The 13,063-nt window shown below is 43.9% G+C and overlaps 1 protein-coding gene across 2 annotated transcripts in view; it reads left to right on the top strand.

Moving 5' to 3' along the window:
- The window catches only part of LOC140480936 (poly(U)-binding-splicing factor PUF60-like), an 85,027-nt gene extending 72,469 nt beyond the window's left edge, over positions 1-12,558 (top strand). For both annotated transcript variants that reach the window (XM_072576547.1, XM_072576546.1), the window contains 2 exons: positions 1,492-1,730; positions 11,548-12,558. In XM_072576547.1, coding sequence (XP_072432648.1) covers positions 1,492-1,730; positions 11,548-11,847 — 539 coding nt within the window. In that variant the 3' untranslated portion in view covers positions 11,848-12,558. The remainder of the gene's footprint in view (positions 1-1,491; positions 1,731-11,547) is intronic.
- The last annotated feature ends 505 nt before the right edge of the window (positions 12,559-13,063 follow it).

Genomic DNA, 13,063 nt, shown 5'->3' with positions numbered 1-13,063 from the left:
CCTACATCTGGAGCAGAGGGATCTTGGGGTAAGTATTCTCAGATCCCTAAAGTCAGCAGAACACATGAGTAAGATTGTGAGGAGGCTTAGATGACATCTGCTTTTATGAGGTGTGACATAGAGTACAAGAGCAAGAAGGAGAAGATAGTATTGTATAAACTGTTGGTTAGGCACAAACTGGAGTACTGTGTGCAGTTCTGGTCACCTCACTACAGGAAGGATATGCTCGCACTAGAGGAGGGACAGAGGAGATTCACCAGGTTGTTAGTGAATCCTGAAATTGAGTTAGAAGGAGAGACTAGGTAGGCTTGGATTGTTTTGTTTATCGAGTAGGGAAGACTGAGGGGAGACAAGATTGAGGGGTATGGACAGGGTGATCAGAGAGTAGCTGTTGAAAAGTCAGTCTCAAGAGGGCACGGTTTTAGAGTAACGGGAAGGAGATTCGGAGGGGGTTTGAGGAAAAATGTTTTCACTCAGCAGGTAGGAATCTGGAATGCATTGCCTGGGAGGTTAGTGGCAACCAGAAACTTTACAGACTTTAAGAATATTTGGATGAGCAGTTGAAATATCGTAACATTAAAGAATATGGGACAATTGCAAGACATTGAGGTTAGCGAGCCGTTAGTGATAGTTATGTCAGGATGGGCCAAAGGGCCTTTTCTGCACTGTATGAATCTATATGTCTATAAGACTACCTTGTGGCCTGGTTGCTGGGAGTTCTGGTGTTTGAGTTGGGGCTGGGGGAAGAAATGGGTGAGTGGAAAGGGGGTCACTAGAGGAGGATGAGAGTATCGGGGTCGCTGTGGGGGTTGTGCAGGGGAGAGTAGGTAAAGAGGGGACTGATGCAGTGAGCATCAGGGCTGTATTGTGGAGTGGGTGATGGGTGTGATATCTGCTCCAATGAGAAGCTCTTTTCTAAAGGAATATGAGGGGTAACTGTCTCTCCGAGATACACTCTTAGATTGCGGGTGTCCCATTCTATTGCACGGAGAATAAAGTTACTGCTCTTAAATGGACTGGGAACATTAATCGACAAGTTGTGCAGTAAATCCAAGGGAAGATGCCATTGAGGGGCCCTGAATAACGGGGATCAATCAAATACTGTGCTTCTGTTTTTTCTGAATTCTAGATTGAGTGCAGCATCTACAAACTGTATTCTCTTTATATGTTTTGAATTTTCTCCTGTTTTTGCTCATACAAGTATATCTTTTTATTTTTCTTTACCCTGATCAACTCTGTTACCCCATCAAAAAACAATCAAGTTAATTGAACATGATTTACTTTTAAACAAAGCCAGCTTTGCTTTATTAATTCATTTTTGTCCAAGTGACTTTATTTTATTCCATATCATTTCTGGAAGTTCTCCCATCCCGGAGATTAATCTTACAGGCATGAATTTACTGCATTCTTTTTGATCAAGGCTGTAACATTTGCAGCATTTCTGCGTGGTGGCCAGCCGCTGTAAACATGAGGATCCTTATTTTTTTCCAGGTGTGACCCCAACCCGCCCAACAGTGTCGCTTCCAGTTACTATCCCACAGGTGGGGGTAGTTAACCCTGTCCTGGCTACACCACCTACAGCTGGCACTGCTACAGAAGTGAAGAAGGAGGATGAGGAGAAGTTACTAGATACTGAAAGGTTGGAAATGCTGAGTGAGCAAGAACACATGAGCATTTCAGGGAGTAATGCAAGGCACATGGTGATGCAGAAGCTGCTACGCAAGCAGGAGGTAAGAGCTAATAATTCAACCTGACGCCTTGAGTAGCTTTGGGGTGTGGGGGGTGGATTTGTGGAAAAGGTATCAAACATGGAACTGTACTGCACAGCAATAAGCCCTTCAACCCATGATATTTTGCCAAACATGATGCCTAATTTAACTAGTCCCTTCTACCTGTCTTTGGTTCATATTCCTTCATTCCTTGTATATTAATGTACTTGTCTCTTAAATCCCCTATCGTATCTGCTTCCGCCACTGGCAGTGATTTCCAGACTCCTACCACTCTCTGCAAAAAAAATCTTGTTCCTCGTATCTCCTTTGAACTCTCCCCTCTCCCTTTAAATGCATGCTGCCTAATATTAGGCACTTCAACTCTGGGTGGGGGGGGGGGGGGGGATTCTGACTGTCAACCCTACCTATGCATTTTATAATATGATTGACTTCTTTCAAATCTCCCCTCAGCTTCCACTACTCCAGACAAAACAACCCTAGTTTTTCTAGCCTCTCCTTATATCTCATACCCTTTAATCCAGGTGGCACCCTGGTAAACCTCTTCTGTATCCTCTCCAAAGCCTCCACATCCTTCCTGTAATGTGGAGACCAGAATTGAACACAATATTTTATCGCCCAAAATGCAGCACCTCACACTTCCATAGATTAAACTTAATCTGCCATTTCTCACCCATATCTACAACTGATCTATATCCCATTGTATCCTTTAACAACCTTCTACACTATCCACATCTCCACCAAGTTTTGTATCATCTGCAAACTTCCTGACTCCCCCATCTGCATTTTCATCCACATCATTTATGTACATCATGAGCAGCAGAGGACTCAGTACAGATCCCTATGGAACACAACTGGTCACAAACCTCCAGCCTGACAAGCACCCTTCCACCACTAACTTCTGCCTTCTGTGGGCAAGCCAATTCTGAATCCAAGTCACCGTGGATCGTATGCATCTTAATCTTCTGGATGAGCCTACCATGAGGGACCTTGTCAAAAGCCTTATTAAAATCCATGTAAACAATATCCATTGCTCTATCCTCATCGATCAACTGTATCACCTCTTCAAAAATTCAGTCAAGTCGGTAAGACATGAAATGATCTGCACTGCACAAAGTGAACTGTTCCACATTAGATCATGCTTTTTCAAATGTGGATAAATTGTATCCCTAAGAACTCTCTCCAGTAGCTTCTCAACCACCCATGTGAGACTTAACAGTCTATATATAGATTCCCGATTATTTTTTTTCCCCATCTCAAGCTGAGGAACAGCATTAGCTAATCCTCAGTCCTCTGGGATCTCTCTTGTGGCTAGCAAGGATATAACGATCAAAGTCAAGGCCCCAGCAATCTCCTCTCATGCCTTTCAGTAACCTGGGGAAGATACCATCGGGCCCTGGGGACCTATCCACTTTAATGCCGTTCAAAAGATCCAACGCCACTTTTTTTTTATTGATCTCAAAATGCTCCACACTAATCGCACTATACTCTATATCCTCCTGGTGGGTGGATACCAGTAGACAATAGGTGCAGGAGTAGGCCATTCTGCCCTTCAAGCCTGCACCACCATTCAATATGATCATACTGATGCAAAGTACTCACTTAGGATATTCACACACAGGTTGCCCCTTTGGTCATTAATGGGCCCAACTCTTTCCCTGGTTAACTTCTCTTTATTGTATTTATAATATCTTAGGATTCTCCTTAATCCTGTTTGGAAGAGGACTGGAAAATTACCAGTGTTGACATATTGTTGAAGAAGGGTAACAGGGATAATCCTGAAATATACAGGCCTGTGAGCCTCACATCGGTGGTAGAGAGATTATTGGAAAAAATTCTGAGACAAGATCAATACACACTTAGTAACCAATAGTCTTTAATGATAGACAGAGTGGTTTTGTGCACGGGCGATTGTGCCTCACTAACTAGATTGAGTTTTTTGAGGTGGTGGTGATGATTGGTGAAGAAAAAGCGGTTGGTGTTGTCTACATGGACTTCAGTAAAGAATTTGCTAAGATTCCTCGAGGCAGACGATTACAAAAGATTAAGTCACAGGGTATCCGTGTGAGCTGGCAAGGTGGATACAGAACTGGCTTAGTCACAGGAGACAGGGTAGCAGTGGAAGGATGCTTTTTGGAATGGAGAGTTGTGACTAGTATTCTACAGGGATCAGTGCTGGACCTCTGAGGTTCGTGATTTGGAGAAAAATGTAGCCGGTCTAATTAGTAAGTTTGTGGACAGTGCAAAGGTTAGTGGAGTTGTCGATCGTGAGGAGGATTGTCAAGGGGAAACAGCAGGATGTAGATCAGTTGGAGGCATGGGCAGAAAAAATGGCAGATAGAGTTTAATCTGGACAAATGCAAGGTGATGCATTTTGAAGGGTCAAATACATAGTGAATGTCAGAATTCTCAGGAGTCTTGATATGCAGAAGGATCTGGATGTGCAGGTCCACAGATCACTGAAGGTGACAGCGCAGGCAGGTAAGGGAGTAACAAAGGCCTATGGCACGCTTGCCTTCATTGGAAGGGGCATTGAATATAAGGATAGACAAGTTATGCTGCAGCTTTATAGAACTTCAGTTAGACCATATTTGGGTTATTTCATATAGTTCTGGTCACCACATTACCAGAAGGATGTGGATACTTTGGAGAGGGTACAGGAAAGTTTACCAGAATGAAGCCTTGTATCAGGGATTCTAGACATAAAGAAAGATTTGTGAGAACATAGGACATTACAGCGCAGTACAGGCTCTCCGGGCATTGATGTTGCACCAACCTGTGGAATCAACCTGAAGCCCATCTAACCTACACTGTTCCATTCTCATCCATATGCCTATCCAATGACCATTTAAATGCCCTTAAAGTTGGCAGTGTATTCCATACCCTTACTACTCTGAGTTAAAAAAAAAACTCCCTCTGACATCTGTCCAATATCTATCACCTCTCAATTTAAAGCTATGTCCACTGATGCTAGCCTTCACCACCTGAGGAGAAAGGCTCTCACTGTCCAACCTATCTAACCCTCTGATTATGTCTCAATTAAGTCTCCTCTCAATCATCTTCTCTGTAACGAAAACAGCCTCCAGTTTCCTCATAAGACCATCCCTCCATACCAGGCAACATCCAAGTAAATCTCCTCTGACCCTTTCCAAAGCTTCCACATCCTTCCTATAATGCAGTGTACACATACACAGAACTGTACACAATACGCCACGTGTGGCCGCACCAGAGTTTTGTACAGCTGCAGCGTGATCTCACTGTTCCGAAACTCAAACCCTTTACCAATAAAAGCTAACATGTCATTTGCCTTGTTAACAGCCCTATCAACCTGGGTGGCAACTTTCAAGGATCTACATACCTGGACACCGATCCCTCTGCTCATCTACACTCCAAGAATCTTACCATTAGCCCAGTACTCTTTATTCCTGTTACTCCTTCCAAAGTGAATCACCTCACACTTGTCCGCGTTAAACTCCATTTGCCACCTCTCAGCCCAGTTCTGCAGCTTATCTATGTCTCTCTGTAACCCACAACATCCTTCAGCACTGTCCACAACTCCACCAACCTTTGTGTCATCCACAAATTTACTAACCCGCCCTTCTACGCTGTCATCCAGGTCATTTATAAAAATCACAAACAATAGTGGTCCTAAAACAGATCCTTGCTGTACTCCACCAGTAACTGAGCTCCAGAATGAACATTTCCCATCAACCACCACCCTCTGTCTTCTCTAGCCAATTTCTGATCCAAACCGCTAAATCACCCTCAATCCCATGTCTCCATATTTTGTGCAATAGCCTACCGTAAGGAACCTTATGAAATGCCTTACTGAAATCTATATACACCACATCAACCACTTTACCCTCATCCAACCTAATCTGGGTTTGTTTTAATTGGAACGCAGAAGGTTGAGGGGTGACCTGATAGAAGTTATAAGATTGTGAATGGCATGGATACAGTGCAATTTTGAAGGTTGGGGCGGAGGGGTCAATTACTAGGTGACACAGATTGAGGCAGGAAGTTCAAAACAGATTTGCAAGGCAGGTTTTTCTCACACAAGATGGTGAGTGCCTGGAACACTTTGCCAGCTTCCTGGACAAATACATGAATAGGAAGGGAATAGAAGGATACGGATTCTGTAAATCAAGACCGCCTGAGTATGGAAGGGCAAATGTGTTGGGTCGGGCTTGAAGGGCCTGATCCTGTGCTGTATTGTGCTATGATCATCAGTCCTTTTTCCTGCCCTTTTTTTGCTGTTTTAAGTGCAAATTCCCCTTTGCACTTCCTGTATTCCTTTAGGACCACAGCTAAATTGAACCTTCTCATCCTCTTCATCCAGTCTTGAATTGTCCTTGATATCTAGGGTTCTCTGAAGTTACTGCCCCCACCTTTCCCTGTAAAGGGTACATGTTGGACCTGTGCTCCTCCCTTGCTCCTTTTTGAATGCTCCCTATTGTTCCAGTGTAGATTTAACCACAAGGAGCTGTTCTCAGTTGAGAGGGCCAGATCCTGCTTTATTTTAATAAAATGCAAAGCCATCTTTTGCAGGTTATCATTTTCCTTGTCCACAACAAATTTGAACTACTGTGTTGTGGTCACTATCACTAAAATGTTCCTGCATTGTTGCAGCAACACCTGTCCGGCCTCTTCCCCCAGAACCAGATGCAGCACTGTTCCTTGTCAGACCCTCTACGTATTGGTACAAAAAACTACCCTGGATACATTTCAAGAAACGTGCTCCCTCTCAACCTTAACACTATGTTCATCCCAATTTACGTTGGGAAAGTTGAAATCCCCCCCCCCGTATAAATACTGGATTATTACTCTTAAACACCTGTATGACCTGTCTATTTATTTGCTCCACCAATACCCACTGACTGTTTGGGGACCTATATTACATTCTCAATAAAGTAACTGTCCCTTAATAATCCTACGTTCTACCCACAAAGCCTCACTTGAGGACCTTTCCCAGATATCATCTCTCCTTTAGTGGAGTAATTGGCTCCTTAATTAATAGTGTTACACCAACACCCTTTTTACACTCTCCTCTGTCACACCTAAAAATCCTGTAGCCCGAAATGTTAAGTTGCCAGTCCAGCTCTGTGTTCAACCATGTTTCTATGATAGCAACAATATCATGATTAAATTAAAAATCACACAACACCAGGTTATAGTCCAACAGGTTTAATTGGAAGCACACTAGCTTTCGGAGCGACGCTCCTTCATCAAGTGATAGTGGAGGGCTCAATCCTAACACAGAATTTATAGCAAAAATTTACAATGTGATGTAACTGAAATTATACATTAAAAAATTGATTGTCTGTTAAGCCTTTCATCTGTTAGAATACAGTGATAGTTTCACTTCTTTCATGTGTAAATCACAAAACCCTTTTTTATATAAAGTTGCATTCTCGGGTTAGCTGCTAACAATGGTGATAGCTAGACAATATGTTGAAGGTGTTAGCCCCCTGTGTTCTCTGTCTATGACCTGATGTTTAGATTGATTCTAATCTAAAGAGTGAGATAACAGAGTTTTACATAAATTCATGCAGTTTTTGAGCTCAGAGTTCTACATGAATGTATGTAGTTTTTGAGCAAAGTACAATTTAAACCTGCAAGTACAAATTCACCCCACAAAATATGTGTGTGCATGTGGGTCTTTGTCTGTCTGTCTGTCTGGGGTGGGGGTTGTGAGTGTGAGAAAGTGTGTGCGTGTGTGTGTAGTGAGTGCAGAGTGTCTTAAGTCTGTGAGGGGGTGCGTGTAGGAGTGTGTGTCTCTAAGGGTATGTGTGGGTGTCTGTGTGCGCGTGTGTGTTTGTATGTGTGTGTGTGTGTGTGTGTGTGTAGTGCAATGGTGATCACCTGTAATGTGACATGAACCCAAGGTCCCGGTTGAGGCCCTCTCTATGGGTAGCGAACTTTGCTCGGTCACTTTCCTCTGCTGCCTGTCCCGAAGTCCACCTTGGAGGATGGTCACCCGAAGGTCCGAGGCTGAATGTCCACAGCCACTGAAGTGTTCCCCAACTGGGAGGGAACCCTCCTGTCTGTTGATTGTTGTGCGGTGCCCATTCATCCGTTGCCGTAGCCTTTGCTCAGTTTCCCCAAAGTACCAAGCCTCCAGGCATCCTCGCCTGGAATATATAAGATAGACAACGTCGGCTAAGTCACATGAGTACCTGCCATGTACAAGGTGGGAGGTGTTCCCACACGTAATAATGGTATCTATGTCCACAATCTGACACATCTTGCAGCGTCCTTATAGACACACACTCCCACACTCTCACATGCACCCCCTCACAGACTTAAGACACTCTACACTCACTACACACACACCACACACTTTCTCACATTCACAACCCCCACCCCAGACAGACACACACACACACACACACACACAGACAAAGACCTACATGCACACACACATTTTGTGGGGTGAATTTGTACTTGTAGAGTTGCATTGCACTTTGCTCAAAAACTGCATACATTCATGTAGAACTCGGAGCTCAAAAACTGCATGAATTTATGTAAAACTCTGTTATCTCACTTTTTAGATTAGAATCAATCTAAACATCGGGTCATAGAGAACATAGGGGGCTAACACCTTCAACATATTGTCTAGCTATCACCATTGTTAGCAGCTAAATGCAACCTTATATAAAAAAAGGTTTTGTGATTTACACATGAAAGAAGTGAAACTATCACTGTATTCTAACAGATGAAAGGCTTAACAGACAATCAGTTTTTCAATGTATAATTTCAGTTACATCACACTGTAAATTTTTGCTATAAATTCTGTGTTACGATCGAGCCCTCCACAATCACCTGATGAAGGGGCGGTGCTCCGAAAGCTAGTGTGCTTCCAATTAAACCTGTTGGACTATAACCTGGTGTTGTGTGATTTTTAACTTTGTACACCCCAGTCCAACACCGGCATCTCCAAATCATGATTAAATTAGATTACTTAGTCTGGAAACAGGCCCTTTGGCCCAACAAGTCCACGCTGACCCTCTGAAGAGCAACCCACCCAGACCCACTCCCCTACATTTACCCCTTCACCTAACACTACGGGCAATTTAGCATGGCCAATTCACCTGACCTGCACATTTTTGGACTGTGGGAGGAAACCGGAGCACCCGGAGGAAACCCACGCAGACACGGGGAGAATGTGCAAACTCCACCCAGTCGCCTGAGGTGGGAATTGAACCCAGGTCTTTGGCGCTGTAAGGCAGCAGTGCTAACCACTGTGCCACCCCATGTTTCCACATGTTAATCTATACCTTGAATTTATCCGTCTTACCTATGACTCCTAGCATTAAAAACCCATCCAGCCTTGCCTTACTCTCTCGACACTCGATATAGCTGAACTCGCTGTGACTTTCTTCCTTTGCTGTAGCATGAGGTGTATCTGTTTCATCAATATTGTCTCTTGCCAACTTCTGCAAACAGTTGAAGTTTATTAAAGGTTGTACAAGCTAGGTGCCCCCCCAGACCTTCATCACAGGTCGAGTCAGAGTCCCTGAACAAATAAAACACGTCCCCTTTATCCAGGAGAGTTGGTAATGCTCACAGATACTCTGGCCACTCCCAACCCCCCCCCCCCACATAACCACATTACCCCAGGTGGTAGGATGAGGTCATCCTCAGATGATGCAAATGTAAATGCCCTAATCCTGGGGGATCATTATGCAAATGATTTCCTGGTTCGGTGATTTCCCCAAGACAATGTAGGTGGTATATGTCTGATCTTCAGGGGGATGGCTATGAAAGCATTTCTGAATGGAAGGGACTAAATGAGAGTTTAATTTGATAATAACAGGAGAGTGTTGGTAAATGGCTGCCCAGATGAATGACCAGTCATTCACATTCCTGCATGAATGTCGCCTCCACCCAAAGCCAGTGCAGTTTAATTCTTTTAATATTACTTTAATGTCCAGGGAGGTACTCCAATTTTATCTTTTAACCTTATGCTCTCATGGGATAAGAAAGGGTTTAACCAGTATAGAGGAATCTCGATTATCCCAATACCAATTATCCAAAAATCGGATTATCCGAAGGAGATCTCGAGGTCCGGATAGAAACATTACATCAAAGACTTATTTCCAACACTGATCATGTCGTTTGTTTACAGTGATTAAACAGGTACGTCCCCAAATGACTGACCTCCCACACTCCCTGGAGTTCTACATGGGTGTATCCTAACCCACACCCACCACCGCCAACTCCCATCCCCAGATAATCTCTCTAACATTGTCCTGTACAGGGCAGAGGTGGGACCTCTCAAAAAGTTGTGTGTGCGCACTGTGCTATTTGGAGACTTACCCCACAAAGACAGTTGCAGCAGCACTCTTGTTGGTGTACAGTCTGGCTGCCCCGGGCAGTAGGGGGAAGGGGGGGTGGGGCGGGATCTCGCACGCTGTGCGCTGCTGCAGTCTCTTGAACAGGGAGCAGACTTTTAAAACTCCGAGCCCCAGAGGGAGTTCAACCTGGATAAATGCGAGGTGATGCATTTTGGAAGGTCGAATTTGAAAGGTGAGTCCAGGATTAAGGATAGGATTCTTGGCAGTGTGGAGGAACAGAGGGATCTTGGTGTGTAGATAGATCCCTTAAAATGGCCACCCAAGTGGACAGGGTTGTTAAGAAAGCATTTGGTGTTTTGGCTTTCACTAATGGGGATTGAGTTTAAGAGCCGTGAGATCTTGTTGCAGCTCTATAAAACTTTGGTTAGACCGCACTTGGAATACTGCGTCCAGTTCTGGTCGACCTATTATAGGAAAGATGTGGATGCTTTGGAGAGGGTTCAGAGGAGGTTTACCAGGATGGTTTATCTTATGAAGAGAGGCTGACTAAGCTTGGACTTTTTTCATTGGAGAAAAGGAGGAGGAAAGGGGACCTAATTGAGGTGTACAAGATAATGAGAGGCGTAGATAGAGTCGATAGCCAGAGACTATTTCCCAGGGCAGAAATGGCTAACACGAGGGGTCATAGTTTTAAGCTGGTTGGAGGAAAGTATAGAGGGGATGTCAGAGGCGTGTTCTTTACACAGAGTTGTGAGAGCATGGAGTGCGTTGCCAGCAGCAGTTGTGGAAGCAAGGTCATTGGGGACATTTGAGAGACTCCTGGACATGCATATGGTCACAGAAATTTGAGGGTGCATGCATGAGGATCAATGGTCAGCACAACATCGTGGGCTGAAGGGCCTGTTCTGTGCTGTACTGTTCTATGAAAGGCATTTAATCAATTAACCGAATAATCGATTATCCGAACGAAATAGTGCCCGCCCATCTCGTTCAGATAGTCACGGTTCCCCTGTAATTGTCAGGTGCCCAGTACTCTCCAATCCAGAAACTTGCCCGTCGTGTTCAGGGATGTACAGGTTAGGTGCATTAGTCAGGGGTAAGTTTAGAGTAATATAGTAGGGGAATGGGTTTGGGTGGGGTACTCTTCAGAAAGTCCGTGTGGATTTGTTGAGCCGAAGGGCCTGTTTTCATACTGAAGATATTCTATATATTTTAAAAAAAAGGGAGCCGCACTAAAGATTCTTGCGGTGTTTCTGCAGCTTTTCTCCCATCTTTCTGGCTGCTGCTGCTCCAAGATAAGTGCCCAGTCAAGACTAGAATTATCCAATAATATAGTAGTATTACAAGAAATGGATTAAAGACTGAAGGACTGAGTTGGTGTACAGCTAAGCTAATTGGTGCAACAGGCTGAGAGAGGCTTTACCTTAGCAAGGTGTGAGAGTATGCAGTGGTAGTATGGCAGGGAACAGTGTTCAGAGTGGTGCTTATGTGAACAATAACTGGACCTTTTCCCTTCTTTTCAGTCCACAGTAATGGTCCTACGGAACATGGTCGGTCCTGAGGACATTGATGATGATCTGGAAGGTGAAGTGACGGAAGAATGTGGTAAATTTGGGGCTGTGAATCGTGTAATCATTTACCAGGAAAAACAGGGCGAGGAGGAAGATGCCGAGGTGATTGTCAAAATCTTTGTTGAGTTTTCCTTGGCTTCAGAGATGCACAAAGCCATCCAAGCTTTGAATGGGCGCTGGTTTGGAGGACGCAAAGTTATTGCTGAGATATATGACCAGGATCGATTTGATAACAGTGACCTATCTGCATGAACTCTACTTGTACTCTGTTAAAGGAACTCTCATCATGTTGTGGAGTCCAATATTCAGGAACTTGACCCTAACGCCTTCTGTCTCAACATGTGTCCTGACCTGGGTACCTTTGGCAAATGCAGAAGAATCTAGTGGGTTTCCACTCATGAAGTCCAACAATGCTGTTTTTGTTAAACTGTTCTAGTGTGCATTTCCTCCATTTAATAGCAACTCTTAATGGGTAAAAGTGCATTCTTTGTACTAGTATAGAACAGTCTGAGAGTTCACATCCATGAACTGTCTGGCTGAGGCCATGATTTCTTTGTTTAGTCCTGTTTTTGAGAGTGTCACTGGTTAGATGGATTTGTTCAACGATTGATTCCTATCAGTGAGGGGGGGGGGGGTTGGGCATGGATTTGGGGGTGTGGGGAGGGGTCCAGGGAGGCACAATTTCCAGAGTTAGTGTTCCGCTGAAAATGGAACCTGGGAATTGTTGCTGGGTTTGGGCAGAATCTGACTCGTCACTGTGTTGACACTTGTTAATGTTCAGGTCTGTAAGAACAAGACCTGAGTTTGTTTCTCATTGACCAATTCTAGACATGGAATGAACCTGACTGCTCAGTTCACTCTTCAGAATGGTTAAACTCTGCAATTCTTTTTATTTTTTTCGATGTGTTAACTGTGTTGTAGCAAAGTTAAGTTCCATTTCTATTAAAGTAATTGTATGAAGAAGTTTGTTGCTGTATGACTTTTTTTCTCTGGTGTAAAGCCTCTGAATAATGATTTCAGCCTGTTAGAACCTTATTTCCTGGACACTGGTGCTGATTGTCTGGAAACTCCTATCCACAAGCTGCTGGTGCAATGTTGTCAGTTGGTGATAGACTTGTGTGTAATACTGAGTGGTGGTGAAATGGTGTCATTGCTTGTTGTTACCTGAGTTCTGGAATGTTTAGGAGAAAGTGAGGACTGCAGATGCTGGCAATCAGAGTTTAAAAATGTGCTGCTGGAAAAGTGCAACAGGTCAGGCAGCATCCAAGGAGCAGGAGAATCGATGTTTTGGGCATAAGCCCTTCTTCAGAACCTTCTTCTGGAATGTTTACACAAAGGACAATAGTTACTGACCTGTCCACTAAAATATAATCTCTGAAACAAATAATAGTTGATTTTTTCCCTTTAATTTTCTCTTGTGGGAGGTGGGTATCACTGGTTGCCCTTGAGAAAGTAGTGTGAACTGCTT

This window comes from Chiloscyllium punctatum, chromosome 8 (genome assembly GCF_047496795.1).
Source record: "Chiloscyllium punctatum isolate Juve2018m chromosome 8, sChiPun1.3, whole genome shotgun sequence".
Taxonomy (NCBI): Eukaryota; Metazoa; Chordata; class Chondrichthyes; order Orectolobiformes; family Hemiscylliidae; genus Chiloscyllium; species Chiloscyllium punctatum.
Note: the sequence above shows the minus strand (reverse complement) of the source record. Positions and strands in the feature narration are given on the sequence as shown.